This window comes from Monodelphis domestica, chromosome 1, assembly GCF_027887165.1.
Source record: "Monodelphis domestica isolate mMonDom1 chromosome 1, mMonDom1.pri, whole genome shotgun sequence".
Lineage (NCBI taxonomy): Eukaryota > Metazoa > Chordata > Mammalia > Didelphimorphia > Didelphidae > Monodelphis > Monodelphis domestica.
The window spans coordinates 538716870-538743058 of record NC_077227.1 but is presented as its reverse complement, the minus strand read 5'-3'; the positions used below and the strand labels follow the sequence as shown (position 1 = coordinate 538743058).

Genomic DNA, 26189 nt, shown 5'->3' with positions numbered 1-26189 from the left:
CCTGAGTGGCATAGATATACTGATATAAAAATATATATTTACTGGACTTTTGCACTTCTCTATTCCAACTCCAACCCTCCCATCTTGGTGTCCTTTGTAAAGCCTATCTCCATTGCATCTGAAATATTCTCCCACTTCCTCTTGGCTTCCAGCAAGATTCAGCTCAACTGCTAACTCTTAGAGTACTTTTTCCTGTGTCTCTGCGCTTGTTAGCTAATGCATGAAATAATTACAAAGGAAAACCAACTTAGATAGTTAGTTGGCTCAGCGGTTATAGCTGCTGGACCTAGAGTCTGGAAGATTTGAGTTTAAATCTAACCTCAGACACTTTGAAGTCTTGTGACCCTGGACAAGTGCCTAATGCAGTGATGGGCAACCTTTTGAGCTTGGTGTGTCAAAATTCACCAAAAAAAAAAAAGCATAACTTGGGTGGTGTGTCACTTCAAGAAAAAAATGTCCTCGGCATGCAGCCCCATATTTCTCTATATGTGGCCATGTGTCATTGAAAATGGCTATGCATGTCAGTGCTGACACAAGTGTCATAGGTTCACCATCATGGGCCTAATAGCTGCCTAACTCAGTTTCCTCATCTGAAAATGAGAATAAGAATATCTCATAACTCCCATGGTTTTTGTGAAGATAAAATGAGAGTATTTTTGTGAAGGGCTTTGCAAACCTCCATGTGATATTTATGTACATATGTATATATACTAGCTATTATTAATGCAGGTATTGAAAAAAACATGTAATGCATGGATCCTAGGTTAAGAACTCTTAGCTTATTGGTTAGAAAGCTGGCTTTGGAACCAGGAAAAGTTGGGTTCAAGGCCTGCCTCTAACATATATTGTCTGTGTGACCATTCTCTTAAATCTTCCTGTGTTCTAGTAATTTTAAAACTAAGAACTGGAGAAAGTGCTGAGCTTCTGTATTATGAGAATTTTTCTCACCTACAGAGTTGCCTTTAACTTTGCCTCTCAGGCCCAGTGTCTTGCTCTTAGTAGACTTAGAAAACTCAAATTGAAATGAATCAAATTGGTTTAGTGTTAGAAAATCTGTATAAAAGGATTTCATATACTAATAAAACTGTGAGGAAGCTTAAGAATTAGAGGGAGGACCTTGGGGCAGCTGGTTTGGTAGGTTCTTCCACCCATTATTTACAGTGCAATTTGTAATGCAAAATTTAGCTTCAGAGCCCTAGGGCTCCTGAGCCTTTATAACCATTATGCCAATTCACCCTTGATATCTCCAGACCTTTCCAAAGTTTCTATTTTATTAAGAGATTCATGAACTTTCCCCCCTCTTCTCAGTAGAAGCAATGAACTATATCTATGGAAATGGTGCCCAAAATATCCAGTTTGGTATAGTTTGTTTTGCTTAGTTGATTTCTTAGTTAAAAGGGAGGTTTCTTTTGAGAGGTGAGAAAGAAGAGAATGAGTCTTTGGGAAGTGAAAGAAAAATCTCAACAAAACATTTGTGAAAAATAATATTAAAAATAAAATAGATATTTTGAAGATGAATGGAAATAGAAACAGAGGCTATAAATTAGAAAGGAGAATTGAGCACTCATTCAGAAAGTGTTTATTAAGCAAATACTATGTGCCAAGACTAGAAATAGAAATACAAAGAATGAACTGCATTTTAATGGGAGGATACAGATAACTAGGTCTGAGAGTTTTCTTTGCAATTTTGCAATGTTGAAGTTAGAAGAGTTAGTAGAGCTAACATCTTGGCCAGGTATGAGTGTGTGCTCTGCCAAGATGGTCATAACAAACATGCTTTTACTTCTTTTCTTCTTGACTTACATCAAAAACATTGGCAGTTATCTCCTTTTAGTGAGGAGAATGGGATAGGACCTTCCAGATACATGGTACCTTCTCTATGCCTCCCTTCACTTATCCCACACATATTAATCATAGAATTGTGGGAGAGCTTGATATTATCTGATTTGGGAGGCTATGCTCTTAAAGAATTACTAGGCTCCAACAAATCTTTAAAAATAGAGTAATTTATTGAGTCAATGGCCAGGAGGCAGTACCAGTATCACAGAATATTAGAACTGGAAGGATTCGTGTGTGTGTGTGTGTGTGTGTGTGTGTGTGTGTGTGTGTGTGTGTGTGTGTGTGTGTGAGAGAGAGAGAGAGAGACAGAGAGAGAGACAGAGAGACAGAGAGAGAGAGAGCCCTTTGGCAGTCTAGTGAAAACTATGGACACCTCAAAACAATATCTCCTGAATGAAAATGAAGATGTAATTTTTCCCTCATCTTAATTCACAGACCTCATGAAATATATCAACACACCCTAATTTAAGTGAGTTCCCTCATTTTTTAGATTAGAAAACTTGAGATGCAAAAATAAGGGACCTCTTCAATAGTAACACTACTATTAAGTGACCAAAAGAAGCAAGCCAAGTGTTCTGACTTCTGAGTTCATTGTTTTTTTTTTCCCTTTTCACCTTATGTTAGAACACAAAATAATAAATGATGACTATTCTTTTAAACTTTTTCCCCAACATCGCTTAAGGTGACTCTTCCATAAGTTATTTTTGATATCTCTGTTTTAGAATTCAGCATCTCTCAGCATCTATGATCTCAGAAATGTTTCAGTCATTCAAACTCTTCTGCATCTGAAATCCAGTGGTTGTTCTATTGTATCAGGGTGCTTATTATTAGCAACTGATGCATTATAAAAGTATCACTTCATTTGAAGATTAACAGAATGTAGGATTATTAGCAGGAAGACCCATCAATGTGAAATTTTAAAGTTTATTATGCTTATTATTACTGACGAGCCATCAGATTCTTGATCATTCTGTATTTGAAAATGACATATGAATAACCATTGCTAGGATAACCTTAAAAAAGAGTTAAAAAATTCATGTGGCCATTTTATCATCAATCAGGTTTTGAATAGAAGTTGTTTTTTTATCACATAACAATCTTTAAACCGTAGAAGGTGACATATATACTGTGTGATGCTTATATTCTCTTTTTTCTTCCTTGGAATGGACAGTAAATAAGATTAACTTTTTGTTTATTTGTTTTTTAGATTCAGAATATGAACAACATAATTTCTTTCCCTTTGGACAGTTTGCTGAAAGGAGACCTTAAAGGAGTAAAGGGGGTATGGCAGCTTTATATTTTTAATCATTAAAAAGTATTTTTATGTTATTGAGCAATAAGGATCATATTACCTTATTAAGGCAGGCAATTCATATATATTCATTATGTTTTTAATATGAGGGTGTGGAGAATGAGAGACAAGATGGCCATCTGTTATCCACATTTGCTTTTATTTACTATTTTGTTGGCATAATGAGCTGAAAGAATTGGCACTCATGGCCTTTCTAGTTTCATCCTGACATATATAAACATACAATGGTTACTAGAAATGGAGAGGATAATGTGTTTATAGAAAGTAATAAATAGCTTCAGTAAGGATTTTGAAGTCTTAACCACACTGGGACCTTTGGGATTTGGTAGTGTCTGCTGCTAACCTAGACATTTCCATAACTGTAGCCTGACATCTGAGCCAGCTAGGCAGGACTTCCTTCTTACTTTGAATTGGAGGCAAGAGAGGGAATGGGAAGGATAAGATGAAAAGAGGAGGAGGAAAAAGAGATGGGCCCATCTAGCTTCCTAAGAGATGAGAGGATTCCCTGGCATTAGCTGGCAAAATTGTCATTCAGCTTCAAGTTAGCCAACAAAAAATTAAAACCCGATTTCCTGATCAGCCAGCCAATGGCACTGGGAAAAGAGAATGGCCTCCTGTCCTCACATTTTTATATATTCCATAACCATTTCTGGAATCCCATTATTGTTCTGTTTCTGCATATGGCACTGACTAACGTCCATCAGGGAGAACTGCTTTCAGATAATTTTCCTGATTTGCATGCTACTTATCTTTTTCAAGAAGAACATTAGTTTTCTCACAGTATTGCAGTCTTGAATAACTTGCATTTTTGAGTCATAGACTGGCTTAATTTTTAAATCCTCCAAATTATGTGTCCTTGAGCTGACAATTGTCTGGTTTTGACATATTAATTTTAAACAGCAAGCTCAGTGATTTCCAGAATATGCAGATGGGTATGGACCAAGGTTAAAGCAGGTTGAGAAAGCATGGATAAAGATTGAATTCAACAAAATAGAGACCTAGCAAGAAAGAGAAGATCGTGACTTCAATTTTTTTTTAGAGCTTGCCCTCTCTGTACTAGAATTTGATCTTAATAAAGGTAAAGGCATTGCTCTCTGTCAGAGGAATCTCAATACCAAATGTAGTGATTTGTAATGACCTCATCTCTAGCTGTTTCACAGTGTTCAGTGCATCTTAACTCACTACAGATCTTTGGGGAAATAAAATAGGACCTCTCCACAAAAAGGTTAGGTACCAACTTAGGAGGCACAGACAATAAAATAGTTGGGATTATTTCTTTTTTTCTTCCTAGTCAGTGAAGGATGCAATGAGCAAACAGGAATAATTACTTTTTCCTGTTTGAAGTGAATCATTCTATTCTTAGGGCCACTTCTTAGTTTAGACTCTGCCCATCACATATGTGCTCTTTATGGACTCTACATAAAAAGATAGATTCATAGGTAGGTATGTATAGATAGAATGAATAGATAGAAATAAAAACAAAAATCATAGTGATTTGAACTGAGAATTCATTTAATTAACTTTTTGAAAGTAAAATAGTTCAATAATTTAGAATGATATATAAATATCTGTGTGTATATGTATACAAATATATATATGTATATATATATATATATATATATATATATATGTTCAAAAGAATGCTGGGTCATTTCATTAGTAGAGGTCCCTTTGTTAACAGTATTACCTCTTATCCACTTAAGAACATGTCCCTTAGGTAAATATATTGTAGTTCATGAATTCTCTTACAGCATAATCACAATAATTAATTTTCTCTTAAAGCATATTACAGTGATAAGTAGGATTACTTAGTAGTTAATATTTAGCCACTTCCACATCTAATTTGTGCTCTGTGTTTACAGGATCTGAAAAAGCCTTTTGACAAAGCTTGGAAGGACTATGAAACAAAAGTGTAAGTGTTTTTCATTTTAGAAATAAGTGCAGAGTTTGGTTTCTAGATTAAAGTTGAGCTGTAGTTCTCATTTTAGACAGTGCTTAGTTCAGGGAGGAATGTATCCCTTTTACTGTGGTTATACTTTTGACATCAGATATTGGAGGAGTAATTTGAAGTTAAGACTTGGGTTCAAATTCTGGTTCTGCTTATTCTTGTATGACTGATGGTTTCTTCATATTGGATTAAATAATCAAAGTTTTCTGCCAAATTCCTATAATTCTATGACTTCTACTTTTTAAAAAAAATTAGTATCATAAACACGTGTGTTCCTTGGCAAACCATATCTAAATAGGGTTTTCCTTGGCCCCTTTCTGTCTTTCATTATAAATTATTGAAGAATGTTACTTTCAGAAAGTTAATTAAATTAAGTCAGTTAAAATCACTAATATGATTTTTTTATCCTTTAAATTTCATGTTCATTCTATTAATCATAATGGCACAGTTTTCTATTTTCTCAAGGGTCCTGAGTGGTTTCTGAAAGTTTTAAGCCCTATTTCTGCTTTGTGTTTCTTACATACCATCATTTTCCCTGGAAAGATCAGAAAGGATTTGAGAAACCATCTCATTTAAATAGAAGCAGCAGAAGAGGGAAAGTGTGGGATAACTCAGAAAACCTGGAAGTGGGAGATAGAGGACAGGTTTTTGTTCCATCATTTACTACCTATGTACCCTTGGGCAAAAATGTCTTAACTTCAATGCAGCAGTTTTTTCATTTGTAAATGAGAAGTTGGAGAAAGTCATAAATTGAATATTGATAGGTTTTTTAGATGATGGGAAACTGGGAAGATGATAGCTAACATATTAGTTGAAAAAGTCAAGTCCAAAGCAATCCCAGTATATTAACATGTTAAGCTGACTCTAGTCTGATAGAATTTGCAAAGTATTAAACTTGGATTTAAAAAATCAGCTTTATAAGTAGACGGTGGTAGGGAAAAAATCTGGATGTTTAGTGGACTGCAAGCTCAGTGAAGCAATAGTGTTGCTTGGATGCCAAGAAAACTAATGCATTTTCAGCCTACATTAAAGTGAGGCTAGAGGACTGGGGGGGGGGGGGGGAGGTGGAATAGTCCATCCATACTTTGGGAATACTGGTATGAGATGGCTAGGTGCTGAGTCTGAAGTCAGTAACTCTTCTTGAGTTCAAATCTTACCTCAGACACTTAACTAGCCATGTGTCCCTGGGCAAGTCATTTCACCTTATTTGCCTGCTTTTTCATCATCTGTAAAATGAGCTGGAGAAGGAAATGGAAGCCACTGGTATCTTTGCCAAGAAAGCCCCAAATGGGCTCACAAAAACTGGGATACAATTGGAACAACTAAACAATATACTTTGGGAATACTGTGGTTAGTGCTAGGTGCCATGTTTTAGGAAGGACATTGATAAGATGTAAAATGTTATAAGGGGCCAGGATGGTAGTGAGTCTTGAGATTATGACATGAGAATCAATTGAATAATAATAATAGCATCTCTATAGCACAGTTTACAGAATGCTTTACAATTGTCTTATTTTACTGTCATGTCAGGTCTGGAGGGTAGATGCTATTATTATCTCCATTAATGATCTGCCCAGAGGTGAAATGTTTCCTTAGGGTCATAGAGCTAGTAAATATCTGAAGAACTGGAGATATTGGATCTAGAGAAGAGACTTGGGAAGAAACTGGGGCAAAACAGTTATCTTCAGATATTTCAGATATTTGAGAGGCTGTTATAGATGAGGGACGAGATTTGTTTTGCTTGACCACATCTAGAGACAGTATTTAGGAGGAGCAGAAAGGTATATTTAAGCTTGAGGTAAAGAAAAACTTCTTAACAAGACTATTGAAAAAGAGAATGGACTGATATTAGCAATAATGAGTTCTCTCCCAGTAAATTACTTCCTGGCCACTTATCAAAAGTATTGCTGTGACTTAGGAAAACTTGTGTGGAAACTTGTTATAATATGTAATTGGCAATAAATAAATAAAAGCACATCATAGATAAATTGTAATAATTAAAAATAAAATTGCTGGGATAGGGGGAGGGAAGAGAAAGGGGTTAGATGGCAGCTTAGTAATGGGGAAAGCTGGAACCACTCCAAGAATCCTTCCAAAAGTATCGCTGATTTTTTGGTTCGTGTATGGCTTGGAGTTACAATACTTGTAAATCTGATACCATAAATGTCAATAAAGGTTCTTTCAAGTCCTTTCCAGTTAAATCTTGATGATTTTATTGAACACAAGTACGATTGTCTATGTTTTAATCTGTTAAGTGAATTATTTGATTTGGGAATTTGGGGGCTTTTGCTATCCCTCCCTTTGCTTCCCTTCCCCTACTCCAAGTAAAAATTACTTTTATCAACTTGAAACAATTTACAATTTCCATGCTGCTTTCTCTATTGCAAAATGAGGAGGCTTATTACTATATTAGTTTAATTAATTATAATTTTATATAATTTATGTATTTATTTATGCAATACATATGAAACTTTTATATAATTAAGTTTAAGTAAACAATTAAAAGCTTTTTCTGCATCTAAATTGTCACCAAATACAGACTGAGCTGCTAAAATGATACTTTTTGTGAATTTCAGTTTTATTGGTACTTTGTTTTTACATTAGATAAATCTCTAGATTACTCCCACATTTTGAGAGGTCTTTTGTAACAAAGTTAAACAGTCAAGTAAAACTAATAATAGAATGACCTCATCTGAAAGCACATAGAACATTTCACATCTTTACTACCCCCTCTTCTCTGTTTTTAAAACATTAACCAAACTATTTTCTCTCTATTCATTTCCAATTAAAAGCATATACATTTTTTAAACTTTAGGATCATGTAGGTAGTACAGGGAAAGAGTATGAGGCCTGGAGGAGGGAGAACCTGGGTTCAGGTTTGGCCTCGGATAACTTCCTAGCTGTATGACTCTGGGCAAGTCACTTAATCTCAATTGCCTCTCCTTACTGCTCTTTTGCCTTAAAGGTAAGGATTCCGCACTCCCCCCAAATACTTGTATACCAATATACAGATATGCATTGGAAAAAATAATTTCATAAAATTATTGAAATAGATTTACTGCAAAATTTTAAAAATATTTCTTTCACTTTAAAAATTCTTCAGTCCTTTTTTATCATCATTCTCTATATTTTTATCGTTCTTTAAGAAAAAAAAATTTTTTTAAACCCTTACCTTCTGTCATAGAATCAGGGGGTTAAGTGACTTGCCCAGGGTCACACAGTTAGGAAGTATCAGAGGCCAGATTTGAACCTAGGAACTCCTGTCTCTAGGCCTGGCTCTCAGTCCACTGAGCCACCCAGCTGCTCCCTATTGTTGTTTTTTTAATAAATATTTTTTACTTTAAAAATGTTACATTCCTTTTTATAATCACTACTCTCTTTATACTTTTGTTATCTTGAGGGAAATATTTCTTTCACTTTAAATAAAAATATTTCAGTCATTTTTATAATCCTACTCTCTTTGTACTATCATCTTTCTTGTGGTAATAGTGAGACATAGTTATATATTTTGTTCAAGCTAGATTTAGAGAAAACACAGCCTGTATTCAGACCAATATGGTATTTAGGTAACAGAGCTTTGAAACATAATGGTTCCAATAGTGATTGTCACAAAATTTTTGAGAAATGAAGAGCTTTGCATGATTTTTTTTTTTGCCCAGAGAAGAAAGAGTGGTAAAAATGGGGAGATCTGAGGAGCCAATGGATAAAAGTGGTAGGGTGATGTTAATGGAGTTAAAGCAAACAAAGAATCCACACACACAACTGCCCCTTCCTCAAAACAAGCCAGAAAACCCAATAAAACTCATCCTAATAGATTTTCAGTGTGTTTGACAGTCCTTTTTGATTGACTAAATGACATCATGCTACTTTCCTGCTTTCGGTCTGTCTCCCCCCAGTCTGCCTTCCACACGACTGCTTGAATAATGTTGCTAATACACTCTCATAATCTGGCCCCTTCTCAGAAACCTTTAGGAGCTCATCATTGCCTACCAGACTTGAGAGTCTCAAAGTCTTCTAATAACTGTTTCCAGCCTTACTTGTTCAGCCATACTTTTGATTCATATATTCTTCCTTATAACCAAATTGGACTCTCTTCCACCCCCATTCATATTCTTGTTCTTTTCTATCCCTGTGCTTTGGTCCATAACATTCCCCATGCTTGGAAAAGACTGTCTTTCATCCCTGTTTCTTAATATTTGCCTTTTATTCACTTCCCAACTGGAGTCACCTTTTCTATGAAGCTGTCTCTGGTTTTCTCTCCTCCTACCCCCAGGTAGTAGTATTTTCTTTTCTTTTTCCCCTCTATTTTCACTCTCCCCTTGATTCTCCTTCCCTTCTTCCTTTCTCTATCTTTCCCTTCACTTTCTCATAGCACTTTGACTTTTCCCTGGTCACATTGTCATTTGCTTTTCATTATATTTATTTCTGGCCTTACTGCATCCCTCTTGTGTTAGAACTTAAGCTTTTCCAGGCAAATACTATGTCCTTTTCCATCAATGTTCCTAGCATAGTGCCTTACACATCTTAATGCATGTTTGCTGGATAGAATTGGGTCCCTAAACAATCCCAAAGAGGCAAACAGGGGGGTCTTCCTACCTTTATTTTATCCAGATAAGAGACTTGAGATGGAGAATGCTTAAGTGGTTTGTCCAAAGTTCTCTGATAAGTTAAAGGCAAAACCTGTGCTAGAACCTAGTTTTCCTGACTTCCAGGTCTGTGGTCATTCTACCACATCATTCTATGCCTTCTGTTAGAAAAAAGACTCATTTGTAGAAAACAATCCAGAAGATGGAGTAGCTTCCATTCAGGGGTAAGCTGAAAGGATCTGGTCTCTAGTCTAGAAGGACAAAGATATGGAGACTGATGAGACTGAAGATTCTAAAGTCAGGATGTGAATGGAGGGAATTTTAGGAAAAAGAGAAGTAATTCTGTAGAGAAGGAACTCCTTATTTGAGGAGGCTTTCAAAAGAGAGATTCAGTAAGGGTTCAGGTAAATTCAAGAACATATAGCCATACTGAGAGAAACCATGTCTATGACTTCAATCTGTAGAGCCATAATACATCATGGCCTGATAGAACTTTAGAGATCATCTACACCATTTTATAGATAAAGAAACTGGACCCCAAGGAGAACAAGTGACATGTCTAACGTCTCCCAGGGAATATCTCCCAAATGTCCTGACTTTCAGTTCATTGCTCATTCTGATGTAGCCTTTGCCAGTGACAGAATTTCTGTCCTATTTCATGGGCTTCATTCTCCTACTTTTCTGCTTATGCCCTCGTTGGTTACTATTACTTGAGTGGAAGCAATAGCAGATGGGAGGAGAGAAAGTGGTGGGAAATCTAATGTAGCAACAGCAGAGAGAGTGGTGATATAGCTGACTGGTTAAGTCATGGCTGTGGTAATAGGGAGGCAGACCAGATGGCCTGGCATGCTACCTACTGGCACATGCTGGATGTTGCTGACCTCTGTTATCCTCCTGGCTTCTATCCCATATGGTTAAATTTAGTTCATTATTACTGCAGTTAGGACAAGAGTGGGGAATCTTATGATGAGAGTCATCAGCTTAACGAAAGAGTCCATCAAAGGTCAATTATAAGGTTTTTAAAAAGAAGTAATTTAATTCATGGTAGGGTTTTTTCCCTTAGAGAAAAAGAAAACATTCTACTTAACTGCTTTTTAAATTAAGAACAGGGAACATAAAACTCAATTCCACATGAGCCCCCCCAGGGAGAAATTATTCTCTGGGTGGCAGCAGCAGTGATCAGAGCAGTATTACCCCCATGGGCAGAATGAGATCAATCTGAGGGCCAAATTGGGCCCCTGGGTCGGATATTCTGCTCTCTGACCTAGACAGTTAGACTCCCTAAAGGCAGGTTGGCATTGTTAATATTTTGGGGCAGATCTAAGAAACCTATAGTCTTAAAGTTAGAAAGAACCTTTGTGATCATCACATCCAACTCTGCCATTTGGCATAGGAGAGGACTGAGGCCCCCAAAAGAAAAGTGATTTGTCTAAATTCACATAGAGAATCAGTTGCAGAATCAGGACCAAGACCTAATTCTGATTCACAGTGTAGGGTTCTTTCTCTTTATTCAAGTAAGGAAACATTAAGTGCTTTCTATGCATAGGGTTCATTTTATTCGTAATTAAAGATACTGTAACTTAAGATTAAGAGGGAAACAGTAAACTGGGGAAAAAATTTAATAGCAAGTGACTGATCTCATTTCTCAAATATATAGAGATTTGAGTCAATTTTATAAGAATACAGAGAATTTTCTGATTGACAAATGGTGAAAAGATATGAACAGCCAAAAATTGTCAGACAAAAAAAATTAAGACTATAGTCATGAAAAAGTTATCCAAATCATTATTAATATGAGAAATGAAAATTAAAACAATTGAGGTACCACCTCACACCTATGAGACTAGATAATATGACAAAAAAGAAAAATGATAAATGTCAAAGGGGATATGGGAAAACTGGGACACTAATACAGTGTTGGTGGAAATGTGAACTGATCCAGCCATTCTGGGGAGCAATAGGGAACCATGCCCGAAGGGTGATAAAACTGTGCATACCCTTTAACCCAGTAATACCTACTAGGTCTGTATCTGAAAAAGATCACAAACAGGGGGGAAAGACCTACTTGTACAAAAATATTTATAGCAGTTCTCTTTGAGGTGGCAAAGAACTGGAAACTGAAGGAAAGTCAATCAACTGGGGAACAGCTGAACAAGTTGTGGTATGTGATTATAATGAAATATTATTGTGCCATAATAAATGACAAGATGATCACAAAAAAATCTGGAAATTTTGTCTGATATGAAGCAAGCAGAACCAGGAAAATGTTGTATACAATAATAGTAATAAAGTACAATATTCAAGTGTGATGACAACTGTTTTCAGCAGTGCAAAGATCCAGGACAATCCCGAGGGAATTGAGGAAAAAGGCTATCTACCACTATAGAAGGAACTGATTCTTTACCAATGTTCATCTCAGCTTAAACCACCTCCACAGGAGATCAGACTTGAAAAATGCCACACAAGTTGTTTTGCCTTACTTGGGAAACAGTCCTTATGCTTGCCCTGATTCTTCTGTAGTTTCTTCAGGACTTAGTACCTTTTCTCCCACAGGCCAGGTGACAGGAATGTTGGTCCTATATTAATGTAAGAGAGCTTGGATTACATCTGGGAAAATCTGAATGAAGCTAAATTCATTAAACTTCTTTCTTATGTCTGAAAAAAAAAGATACAATAATGCATAGTTTTCTATTGAGCCTGCCGCCAATTTTTCTTATTGACTTTGGTACATTAATTTTAATAAGGGAACCTAAGTTTTCTATAGCATTGGACTGGAATAATCTAACTCTGGATTGTTCATTGAATTAAAAAAAAAAGCAAGGGAAAAGCTCTCTCTACACACACACACACACACACACACACACACATAAACACTCATAATACCTCAATGCAATTTGAAGTATGCCATTCTGCACTTCACTTCCTACTTGAATTTTTCTCTAGTGTAAGTGATGTGTCCTCTTTTACAACACGATAAACATGGAAATAAATATCTTATGATAATGCATGTACAATCTACAGTCTATTACCTGCCATCTTTGGGAGGGAGAGAACATGAATCATGAAATATCAGAAAACACTATTAAAAATTGTATCAATGTGTAATCTGGAAAAAAATTTTAAAACCACTACTTAGAAAAACAGGAAGAAAAAAGTTATGGATATAAAGGCAAAAATGAAACAGCCGCTGCCCTCAAGGAGTTAAATGTTGCTAGAAGTGAGGCTTAGTGATGACTCTGTGGATTATGTGGTTTCAGACTTTTTAAGACATTTAATCAGGGAAGAGAGAATGAGAGAGAAGGAAGTTAGGACAGTTAGGGAAGGGGGAAGAGAGCACAAAATACTTTAGGAGAAGGCAGGTGATTAATTCAACATGGAGTTTCAAGCAGTTGAGAAACTCTCTTTACCATTTATTTCTGTCTTTGGTTGGCACATAGTACCTTGTGTTATATTTATATTTAGGTTTGTCTCTCCAGCTGACACGATAAGCTTCTTGAGAGTAGGGATTTTGTCTTATTTATCTATGTAGCTTTATATTACCTAGAACAACTTGTACATAGTAGTTGCTCAATAAATACCAGTTGGCAGGTAGGCATTTTAAGACTTCTGGAGGATCATAGGATTTGCGACTAGAAAAAAACTTAAAGATGCCTACATTTTATAGGTAAATGACAAGGAAATCAGAAGACAAGGGAGTGTGTGTGTGTGTGTGTGTGTGTGTGTGTGTATGTGTATATCTGTATCCATGTCCGTGTCCGTGTGTCTGTGTCCTTTGACTACAGATCAGTGCTCTGCAGGCTATACAACAGGATGATATGGTCTCTGCAGACTGTGTAGTGAAGGGAGAGAATGGGGTGCTGCAGGGGGCTGCTCAGAATCCTTAGGTCAATAGGCAACTTGATTTATTGCTGCTGTTTTCCCCATAGGTCAAAAATAGAAAAGGAGAAAAAGGAACATGCCAAGCTTCATGGGATGATTCGCACAGAAATAAGTGGAGCTGAAATTGCTGAAGAGATGGAGAAAGAAAGGAGGTTCTTCCAGCTACAAATGTGTGAGGTAAGATGCTGAACAAGCACAGATGTCCAGTGCTGGTAAAGAGCCTAGGATGCAAATGAAATCTGCTTTTATCCCTCATTAGGTCTCTTTTTTCCAAAGGAGCTTTGTGTTTGTTTTAAAAGAGAACTATTGGGCTCAAAGGCAACATATTTTGATATGGGATCTATTGCCAATTATTCTCAATGACTTTGGCACATTAATTTTAATAAGGCAACCTAAGTCTTCTATGGAACTGGACTGGAATTAATCTAACACTGAATTGTTCTTTGGATGGAAAAAAAAGAACTAAAAATAGGGGAAATCTAGCTATGCATGCAAAAACATATAATATACCCTATCACACCTCCCCTCAATGCTTTAATGTTCAGTGAATTTCACCCAGCTTTTTGTCTTGAGGCTGATGTCATAAGGCATGGACAAAGGAGTAAGAGGGAAGAGCCACTTAATGGGAGAAAGGGAATACTATGATATATAGAGTTCCTATTTAAATCATATGAGGTACTATTTTTTAAAAAGCTAAACTATCATTTGAGAAGTGTTTTCAAATCGATTCTTAGTCACTAGCCATTATTATACTTATTAAGTCAAGAAAGTATAACTATCCTTCCCTAGCTATTCTTTATTATAGTATATTCTGATGGCCCTGTTACCTAACCATTCTGACCAGAGAGGAATAAGGAGGGAGAGGGATACTATAGTTTCCTTCTTTATCTCTTTTTCTTTTTTTAATGAATAAAAAGAATATCTTAGAATAGATCTTCTACAATTTGAATGCCAATGGGCTTTTTAAAAAATGCTTTAATTGTGGGTCTTTTTATAGAAGAAATATGAGAAGAAAAAAGTTAGCACATCTGAGTATAGTATGAGTATCTCGTATTTCGATAAAGTATGTTGCATCTCTAGGAAGAAATTAAACTTGCATTTATGCCAAATAAGTGTTTGTGATATCATAAATCAACTATATACAATTAATTCTTGATTACCTGGAAGGAATTCAAAAGTCATTTAATTTTGTTTTGGGGATGGCTGGCAACTTTAGTTTTGGTAATAGCTTTATATTCAAAAATATGTCTAGCTTGAAGAAATGTTTTGATTAGCTATCTTTCCAAGATCAAACACAAACGAGGCAATGAAGAGGGCTGTAGTTGGAAGCTAACTCAAATTGAAAAATGCAATATAAACAATTATGAATGTGTTTGCAAAAAACATGCTTTTCATTTATATGTAATTTTACAAATAGTTCACATATGTGTCTTTAAATTCATGTGTGTTGCCAGTATTGACATATAGTCAGAATTAGTATTTTAATTGAACTATTGAGAGGCAACAATGAAGTAGTGGCTAGTGAAATGGCCTTAGAATCAATGAAGAAAGACCTGAATTCAAGTTCCATCTCTGGCATACTGTATTGTAATGATGGGCAAATCATCTAACCACTTACATGCCCCCAGACAACTCTCTCAGACTAGAAGTTGCAGAGTTGCTAGTCTGCATTGATAGTCAGTTTCCTCACCAAAGGTTTCCTTTGCCACATGAAATTTAAGGTCTGGACTAGCAATCAAAAATCTATCATTATTGGAGCAGTTAGGTGGCACACAATAGGTGGAGTCAAAAGGGACCTGGGTTCAAGTTTAGCATCAGATACTTCCTAGCTATGTGATGCTGGGCAAATCACTTAATTCCAGTTGCCTAGCCCTTACTGTTCTTCTGTCTTAGAATAGACAGTAACGTGGAAGGTAAAGGGTTTTTTTTTTTGGGGGGGGGGGGTTGTTTTTTTTAAATATTATGAAAGGCATACTGTGTACTGTACTGGGAGTTAGAATACCAAGTTCTTGTCCTGTTCCACAACTTGGTAGATATTTGATTTTTGGTAAGTCAGTGGATATCTTTGAGCCTTACCTTCCTCATCTATAGAATGGGAATAATAACTCCTATCCTGCCCATACCTGGTGACATTGATGCAAATATCAAATTAAATTGGTATGTGTGTGTGCATGTGTTTGTAAGTATTTGTTTCTGTGCTTGTGTAGAGTTTGATAAAGAGACCTTCTTAAGATAAAGTCTGTACATACTACTTGAGAAGCTTTCTAAGTAGTTCAATATAATGTGTAATTGAGCATGTTATTGGGAGAAACTACTTGCCGTGTCAGAAATGAATTATTTTGGCAGTGTCTTTAAACATTGAACTCCAACTGAAAAAATTAAAAAAAAAAACCCTCATGTCTAAAAGATGGCATTCAGACTTATTCAGTCCTGAAATTTGTTTCCTATTTTAATTAAATGCATTTAAAAATTTGTTTGAAAGGTTTTGATAACAAGCAGAGAAATGTGAAAACTGCCATTACCCTCCCTTCTTCAGCCTATGTCAAGACATTTCAGATTTGCTTGTATTTTTAGCTAAAGATGTTCCACGTGACTTCCTTTAGCTTCCAATTGCTTGTTGCTTAATTTGGGAGAGACTTTTTTATTTCTCTCTTCAATGATATATGAAATCTGTTCATAAATCCAGAGCCTGACCAGGACTGAATTTCTAAGTTTGGGAATTCTTTGCATGAATTGATAGATAGTACAGCTTAAGATCACTTTGAGGGATTATGTGTCTTGCTCTTCAATAGTATTCATATTATCGATAATGTTAGCATAATAATATAATTCACAATTGATATAATAACAATTTACATTAGTATAGGAAATGATTATTTTTCATATTTTTGTGACTAAGCATAGGCTTTTCTGCCACGTGCAAATCATTGAACCCCTCTGATACTGTTTCCTCTTCAATGAAATAGCGATAATACCTTTGAAATTTCACACTGTTATGGCTTCTCAAAAATGAGTATGCAAAGTACTCTGCAAACTGTAAAGATTTCCATAGGTTTCAGGTTTTTTTAAACCTTTATATTTTCTTTTAGTATAAATTCTAAGACAGAAGAGTGACAAAGGTTAGGCATGTTGGAGTGAAGTGACTTGCCCAGGTCACACAGCTAGGACATGAGTGTCTGAGGCCAAATTTGAACCCAGGTCTTCCTCACTCCATGCCTGGCACTCTATCCTCTGTGCAACCAACAGCTTCAGTTCTTCTTATTGAAATGATTTATGCCACATAGCAGTGAACATGCATTACTTAAGCAATTTGGGATTCAAGAATTTAATGTCAGAAGGGGCTAGCTGATTCAGTTCCTTCCTTCTACAGAGGAGGAAGGTTAAGTTCAGAGAGATGAGTCATTTGAATGGAGTAGCACAAATATTTAAGCCTAGATTCTCTGATTCCCAATCTGAGGCTCTTTTCAGCCTCTTCCATGTTAAAATAATGAATGAAGAACTCCCTGACCATCAGGATGGTTCAACTCTATTTGGGTAATAAGAGGTTGGTCATGGAGTCTTTTTCTCAGGAGATCTCCAATAAAGGAAACTCATGATTCCATTATGTAGATTTTGCCCTAAGGGTATTACGAAGGAGAGAGATGGCTGTATGTGTATAAAAATAACTGGAGCAGCTTTTATTGATGAAAATCTGGAAATGGGCACAATGATTGCAGAATGACAACAAATTGTAATATAGCAACATACAGAATTATTAGTGCCACCTTCAAAATGACAAAGATGAAGAATATATGGAAATTCAGGGAGATACTTATGAAATAATGCCAAGCAAACAACAGAATTAGAATTCTGGTATGTGCATTGGCTATAGGGTATATGAAAAACATCAGAAAAAAATACAATTACATGGAAAAGGCATTTAAAAAAGGCACATGGAGGGAAGGAGGTATTACACTTATTTAGTAATTACTAAAGTCTTTTTTTTTTAAGTATTAAAGCATTCTGATTACTTCTTTTTAAATGACTAGATAATTTATTGTTCTAGCTGGCTTAGATCACTGATTTTTAGGCCTATTTTTTTTTACAGCCCTGGTGACTAGTTTTTGAAGCAGCATTTGCAATATTCTCCCTATAAAAATTCACCATATATATATATTTATATATATGTACTTCTTTAGCACTAGCATAATGATAGCTGTCATTTATCTATCAAAGCACCTTTAAAATATCATCTCATTGTATCTTCATGACAATCCTGGGAGGTGGTGCTTTTTTAGTATTCTCATTTTACAGATGAGAAAACTTGATAAAAATTAAGTGACTTGCCAAGAGTTATACAACTAGTGCAAAATTTGAACTGGGGTCTTGTTGACTCCAAATCTATCTGATGTGCTCTCTACTATGCAACCTAGCTGACATTATAACATTTTGTCTGCAATAACCCTATGAGATAGGTAGTTTAAATATTATTAGTGTCATTTTCTACTTTATATTTAGAGAAAAGTGGTTAACCCATGGTACACACACCTAGTAAATAGCAAGGCTGGAATTTGAATTCACTTTTCCTGACTTAAAATCTATCCTCATTATTTTGCATTCTTTCATACACCTGTAGCATAATCTCAGTCCTCTTCCCCTCTCCTTTCTTGAGTGTACCTTCAGATTGCTCGTTGTACATTGTATAGAGACTTACTGAATGTTTGAACTGAATTAATTGTTCTGATATAGAAATGATAAATTCATTTAAAATTGCAAAAGAAAATGTTTATTTAGCTCTTATTGCATAATTTGCATTTGGAGAAGACAAAAAAGTGAATAAAGACTGTGATTGTTACTCTCAGAGAGATTAGATGCTAGTTGGTCTTCTATTACTGACATAGTATGCTTTTATTGCCTGGTCGTTCCTGTGAATTGTTCTTTTTTTTTTTTTAACAGTATTTACTAAAGGTTAATGAAATCAAGATTAAAAAGGGAGTTGACTTACTTCAAAACCTGATCAAGTATTTTCATGCACAGTGCAAGTAAGTTTTTCTTTCTCATGATTGTACTTCAAATGTATCTTTTTTCATGACAACTGTGGGTATTTAATACGGAAAAGAAATATACTTAAATATGGACCTCATTCAGAATTACAGTTTTCCTTGTTGTCTTCATAGAGTACTTTTGCCTTTTCTTTATTTGAGGGGGAGAAAGTATTTTGTTCCAGACTTGAATTTCTGTTGCTTTTGTGTTTATCAAATTTTAAATGTTGATAGCACTGATGGTGTGACATTAGACTAAAATGTATTTGAGTCACTGATACAGTTGGTGTGACGCATATTGGATTGCATATAAACAAGAATGAGAGCTCAATATTTACTTTTTCTGTTTCTAAAATGCAGTTAGGGTTAAATAGCACAGAGAGATGTGATATGTGTTTTTATATAGGTGTAGAACTCCAAGCTTGAGAAACAAACTAAATTGTGGATAGAAAACATCACCCTGTAGCACATTTAAAACATAACAATTTAATATTAGCCTATACTTTAGTTTTAGGGTAATTGCCATTATACTTCTTAATTTTTTTTCTCTTATGCCCTTGCATGGGCGAAATTTAGGAAGTAAGTCTCTTCATTGTCAGTACTTTATTTCTCAGTAGTTATTCAAAGGTTTCCTATTTTTTTTATTTGCCTAAACTGACCAGTTGGGTAGCAACAGACCTTTTTTGGGTCTTTTTTTTGTCAATTAAAAGAAAAAGCTGACCTTTATGGGCCCAAATTTACTTCAGTATTTTAAAAAATAAATTATTTTATCAGTGTGGGCATTTGTACCACTGAGGTAGATTGTAGTCCTCTCCATAGCTGCATGAGTTGCTGAAAAAAATTCCTTTTTTTGTGACCAACCTCCAAATGGTGAACTTTCCTCAACTAATTAGCTAGATTTTGCTTCTGATGATAAGCACATGTAGAACTTTGCCAGTCTTGCAAATAATAGCTAACATTTCCATAGTACTTTAAGGTTTGTAAAGCACTTTAAAAATATCTCAATTTATAATTTTGGAAGTGTTAGATATAATTTATGATTAAAAATTGATTATATTAATTATATTTTGGTTGCTAAGGATTTAATTTCTTAAATCCTAAATGAAACACTCAAGTCAGAATGGAGTTTTGTGGTAATTTAATTACAACAGAAGTAAGAAATTATTAGAGGGAGAGAAAGAAAGAGAGAGAGAGGGAGGGAGAGAAGGAAAGAAGTTAACTCAACCTTCTGGCTCAGCCTGAGTCAGAAGGAGTTTAGGCCTTGGAGGGCCAAGGCAGAGAGGGGAGTCAGTCCTTATCACTCAGTGATTGATCTGAAGGAAAGCTGTCTGCAGGCCTCCTCCCAGCTCGAGCTCCAGGATTGAACTGGTGTCTAGCCCCCTCTACAGGAAGTGAGTGAACTCCAGAGGCTGTTCTCTACCTCACTTCCTGCATCTCACAAGTGCCAATGGTGGCTCAAGCTTGGCTTAGGACAGCCCAGGGGAGCAGTTAGTTGTTTCTGATTTGTCATTACCTAGCACATGCCCTGTAGTGTGGGTGTGCACATTCTTGGGTGCTAGGCCAAGCAAGATGGAGGAATTTTAAAAATCACAGAAGTAAGATAATTATTCCCATTTTACAGATGAAGCTGAGGCATAGTCCAAGGTAGCACAATACATTAATTAATACATGTTAATACATGTCTAAGATCAGAGTTCAACTTTTTGATTACCAGTCTATAAGTCCTCCATGCCACTGAATTACTTTGAAGTCCTTCTAGGACCCAACAAAGCTGGCTTGGCTTTTGAGAGTCCACATCCTTCTTTGCCATGATGAGGCATTGCTGAAGTGCTTTAGTACAGGATAAACCCACTGACCTTTCTAAAAGTGGGCTTCACACTGACTGACTGGATATATTTATTATGCCCTTCAAAATCACTAGGGGAATTGAACATTTTTGTTATTTTAGAACACTATAGATGCAGGTGGTAGTAGAAGTAGATATGGGGAGGCTATTCTGTTCTGAGTACAAATAAAGTATTGTCATTTATCATCATTATTTCTTCTTTTTGTCTTTAGAGACAATCCCATCCTAGATTATTTGCTTTCTTAAGAAATCTAGGATTAGGGGTGTTATTTTTTCCCTTTTAACAGAAAGAGTTTAGGTACTTTGGGGCAAAAGAACTTGAGGAAAGTTTGAGAACTAACTCTAAGGGCATTTAAAAAATGGAAGAACTAAGAACATGATTCAAGAAGCCCTGATATGTAGGGTAGAAAAAAAACTAGAGTTTATAATGTTTGTTAAAATCAATATTTCTTTAGACTGAAGGTTAGAATGCTAATAGTTTAGCCTACTAGAATCTTCGACAACATTTCACTTTTGAATGGCAATGGTCAATGGCTATTCAATTCTGCACTGTTTTTGTAAGCACACACCATAAACTGTTGGTCACCTCCATTTTATAGATGATAAAACTGAAGTTCACAAAAGTTATAATGACTTACTCAAGGTCATGTATAAATCAGTAAGCATTTATTTAGTGCCTTCTATGTGTCAGGGATTATCTTGGGCAACAGGAATGCTAAGACAAACAAGAAATAAATCCTTACACTAGGAATTTATTTTCTTTGGGTGGAGAGAATGGATACATTCATATAGATTAAAAAATACAAAGTTAATTCAAGGTAATTTGAAGGAGCAAGTGGGAAGCTACTAGCTGGTGTGGAGGGGTAGGGTTACATAGAAAGTGGCATTTACATACCTTGTAAAAGTCAGAGTGAGATTCAAAATCAAGTCTAGCATTATGTTGACTTTCTCATTAGAGACAGCACAGTGGAACAAGGCTAAAGTCAGGAAGAGTAAATATTCAAATCTAGCTTGACCTGTGATCTTGGTCAAGTCACTTAAACTCCATTTGCCTCAGTTTCATCAAATATAAAATTGGAATAAATAATAACACCTACCTCCCAGGATTGTTGTGAGGATCAAACAAAATAATCATTGTAAAGTGCTTGAGGTAATGCCTACCCTACTATAAACATTATATAAATGTTAGCTGCTTTTAGTATTATTATTATTAATATTATTTTATCAAGCTAGTTCTGATGATTCTGACATCTTTAAGAAAATAAATATGTCTGAGGAAGTTTAGCTTAACTCTACAGATCATCTTGTAAGACTTTCTCAGTATCAAGAGGGTTGCTAGGTTGCAAAGATTCTTAGAGCTTTACTTTCCCATGGGATATTTCTGCACTGGGGTTATTATAGGTTGAAATTTGTCTATTATTGGTTAGTTACTAACTCATACCCATAATTCCCTTAAACTTGGAACTTCTAGTCAAAGGATGAAACACACTTTCCAACTTCTGCACCCTTGACACTGTAGTCCTAAAGATTAAGATGTGAAATCGGTAGTGGCCTGATCCCCATGACTTTGAATGATTGCTTATAACTCACAGCCTATGTTTTCTTTTTTCCTTTTCTCCTTTCTGGGCTTCTTTGTTTTTATAACCTCATATATTTGTGGTGCTTGATTTGGGGAGGGAGGTATCCCAAAAAAAGGATAATGTAGGGTGTAAAGAAATACCTCTTCTGTACAAAAATGCTTATGCCTGAGATGAAAGGCAGTTTGCCCAAGATAAATTAAGAAAAGCAGTTTGTTTAAAATTCTCCTTCACTTGGTCCTCGGTTGATATGCATAGATTTTTTAAAGAACCAATGCTGAGTTATCTTAAGTCTCTTAAAATATTTTTGCTTACCACCACCATCATCTCTCTCATCACCACCCTCTTCTGATCCTCATCTTGTATTCCAGTTCAAACACTGTTTTATTTACACCACCACTTTGTAATTAATAGCAAAGATTTATTATTTCCATTTTACGGATGAGGAAATTGTGGCAAAGACAGATTAGAATGATCTGCTCTGGGTCTTTACAAATGTCACAGTCTAGAATCAAACCCTTGACTTCTGGCTCTGATGGCATCAAGGTTAATTCAGTGGATAGAGCACAATGCCTGGAATCAGGAGGACTCATCTTCCTAAGTTCAAATCTGGTCTCAGACACTTATGAGCTCTATGACCCCGGACAAGTCAATTAACTCTCTTTGCCTCAGGTTCCTTATCTGTAAAATGAACTGGAGAAGAAAATAACAAACGACTCCAATATCTTTGCTGAGGAATCCCCAAAAAAGGGGTCACAAAGAGTCAGACGTGACTGAAACAACAGAATGCCAATTTCTGCCTGAATTCAGCACTTTTACAAAGACTTTGCTATTTCACGGATCTGTGATTTGTTTGGGGTTGAAGACTGCTTCCGTCTCTTCCTCAGTAGAAGGTAGAAGTAGAAAAAGCTGATCTGGGCTAAAATGTTAATATTTAAATTTTTATTCTCTTTCTACACCTTGTGAATTGGTGTAGCCAAAAATTCATCATTCTGGAGCCAGCCTGCTAATGAGCCCGTGTGCACTTAGCTAGGCTATTCACTCTGATGATGCACATACGAGTCCATCCTCAAGATGGTCCTTACTCTTGCTTTGATGCAGAATGTGTCAGAGTTTGTACACCATTTGTACCATCTTTAAGGACTAAAGAGTCAACTCCATGCCAGGATGAAACATTGAAAAGAACATAGCTGCAGAGAAATGCACGTTGTTGCTGATAGTCTACCTTCTTCTAGATGTTTCCATTCTTTTAAACCCTTACTTTCTGTCTTAGTAACAACTTAAAACAGAACAACAAGGACTAGGCAAATGGAGCTAAGTGACTTGCCCACAGTCACACAGCTAAGAAGTGTCTGAGGCCACATTTGATCTCAAGTTCTCCCAACTCCAGATCTAACTCTCTATCACTGTACCACCTATCTCTCCCTCCATTTATCTATCATGAGCTATTCATTTTAAGTACTGCATCTGTGAGTAGCCTTTCTTTTTTTTTTAATGATTTACATACTTGGACATTTGACTGTTTGTGAGCCTAAGTTTCCTATTTCCTTTGGCTCAGTTTATAATCCTTTGGGCTCTGTGGGCGGTTTTTCTCTATTCTTCCCAGTTTTCAGTTTCTTACTCATTTCCTCCCCTTTTTACTTATCAATATAGTTCAATTCTCTAATAAAAATCTCTAGTTTCTATTCCCCCGTTTTCTTCCTCACCCCACTCCCACGCCCTCATTTCCTAGCTCTTCTCTTTTTCCTTCTAGTCATACTTTTGGGGTTTAGGTTTTTTACATCAAAAGATCAATCAGAAGGCTCTGGTTGGTGATTCTTCATAGCCATTTTGTCTGTAGAGTCATTTTTCCCAGTGCATGTTGCAGGCAAAGAAGACATTTTAGGTGACATGAAAAATAATAAAATGCATAGACTATTTTTTTTCTTCAAGTTTAACATAGCTCCTCAGAATCAGGAAAACAGATTTAATTTCCTAACCTAACTTTGCAAGTGCCATTTAATTGTTACTTGCTCAAAAATTTGAGGTGCTTTCCCATCTTTCTTACATAGTTATATGACTCCTTAGTCCTTTCCCTGTTAAAGTAATCTTTTCCCCCTTTCCTTTCTCCCATTAGCAATAGCCCTGAAAATCCATCTAAATTGTGTTTTCCCTCATGACTTAGTCTTTTTTCCAATTTTTGTTTTTTAGTTTCTTCCAGGATGGACTGAAAGCTGTTGAAACCCTCAAACCCTCCATTGAAACACTTTCAACAGACCTTCATATAGTAAGATGTGATTTCCTACATTAGTGTTAAAAGTTTTTATTATTAAAGAAATATTTTTATTTCAAATATTGTCACTATGTGTTCTTGAATTCCTATACTATTCTGTCTGGAAATACCTTAAAAATATTCTGAATTAAACAAAAGCAAAAACTGATCATTCCTATGTCCAATGTAGAATATAAAAAGGTAATAAATGAAATTGCAAATTTCTATTCCACACAGCTTAGTTTTTCTCTTCTTAGAATGTATCATAATTCAGTACATTTTTTTCAAAACTAAGCTATTTGTGTTGAGTAATTTTTCTAACACCACTTAATATTAATTTCTTCACATTCCTACTTATTGCTTCTCCTGGGTTTGACTTTTGAAATATTTTACTAATTAAGAGATATATTTTTCCCACTCTTTTATAAAAAAATTTTACATGTAATTTTTATGTAACAATTACATGTAATAACAAATTTACACTAAGCTTTCCAAAGTTATATGATCCTAATTGTCTTCTCTCCTTCCTCCCAGAGCTGGCAAGCCATTCAATCTGGGTTATAAATGTATTATCACACAAAATATATTTCCATATTGTTCATTTTTATAAATGAATAATCTTATAAAACCAAAACCCCCAAACGTATGCTCAGATAAACAAGTGAAAAATCATGTTTTCATCAGCAAAGAATACATTTTCTTGTGAACAGTAGGCTTCTGGCTTTCTTCATTTTTTACATAGGTTTTGCCTTTTCCATCTAATTTAGATCAAACAGGCCCAAGATGAAGAAAGGAAGCAGTTAATACAACTACGTGATATTTTAAAATCAGCACTTCAGGTTGAACAAAAAGAGGTGAGGAGATTTAATTTTGTAGGATCTCTGGTTCTCTTGGTTTGTTTCTAAGTAATTTTGAAAGACTGGTTGGTAGGGAGGAAAGGTCACTGAATTTGGAGTCATTGACCCTGGCTTTACACCCTAATTCTGTTATTTACTTCTGACATGTTCTTGGGCTCTTTACCCACTTGTTACTTCAGTTTCCTTATCTGTAAATGGAGAAGGTTGGAATAAGGAAGCTTGGTGCTGCCTTCTAGTTCCTTAAGCCTCTGATGCTTAAAACAGGATTATAAAATAGGTGTCATGTTGGTCCTTAAGGACCAAGCCTGTGGCTACACAATCCCAAAATGACTGGTTTAGTTTTTCAATTAAATCCAAGCCTTAGTCCAACGTGAAAAAAAGTCAGCAAGATTTTTTTTGTTTCTCATCTTGTGGACATGGCTTCATGCTACCCTGTACAGTCACTTCTGTGTATCACCTGCATGGGAAATGGGCCCCAGAATTGTTCTTGTTGTCTCCTTCTTTCTATGCCATTATTCTATGTTACACAGGAAAAGATTTTGTTTATGTTGATCTGGACTAAAATGTTAATATTTTAATTTTTATGCTCTTTATATACCTAGGATATATATGGTCATAATGTAAACAGGGTTTTAAAAAAAGACTTGAGGGGCAGCTAGGTGGCTCAGTGGGTAGATGCCAGGTCTAGAGACAGGAGGGTCCTGGGTTCCAAAGTGGCCTAAGATACTTCCTAGCTCTGTGACCCTGGTCAAGTTACTTGCCCCACTTGCCTAGCCTTTACCACTTTTCTACCTTGGAACCGATTTCTAGTATTGCTTCGAAGCCAGAAAGCAAGGATTTACTTATTTATTTTGTTTCAATCTGTTTTCCAAGGTAGAAATTAGATTGACAGAAAACCAAAATAATACATTGAGAGGGGAGGTGTCATAGTATGGTAGAAAGAATATTAAGGTTAGAGTTAGGTATCTTAGTCCAGTCCTTCATTTTGCTGAGCTTATTTTTCTTACCTGTCGCTGAATATTGTTACTTAGGACTTATAGTAGTTGAACTCAATTTTTAAAGGTAGATTCTGT

At 35.7% G+C, this 26189-nt stretch overlaps 1 protein-coding gene across 5 annotated transcripts in view; it reads left to right on the top strand.

Moving 5' to 3' along the window:
• Window positions 1-26189, top strand: part of ASAP2 (ArfGAP with SH3 domain, ankyrin repeat and PH domain 2) — a 260772-nt gene that overhangs the window by 137472 nt on the left and 97111 nt on the right. For 4 of the 5 annotated variants that reach the window (XM_056813322.1, XM_056813321.1, XM_007476157.3 and 1 more), the window contains exons 4-9: window positions 3047-3121; window positions 5014-5063; window positions 13612-13741; window positions 18500-18585; window positions 24199-24274; window positions 25027-25113. In XM_056813322.1, the coding sequence (XP_056669300.1) occupies window positions 3047-3121; window positions 5014-5063; window positions 13612-13741; window positions 18500-18585; window positions 24199-24274; window positions 25027-25113 (504 nt within the window). Of the gene's footprint in view, window positions 1-3046; window positions 3122-5013; window positions 5064-8530; window positions 11847-13611; window positions 13742-18499; window positions 18586-24198; window positions 24275-25026; window positions 25114-26189 lie in introns of those variants that run through there. The other variant, XM_056813323.1, reaches the window with a different exon arrangement.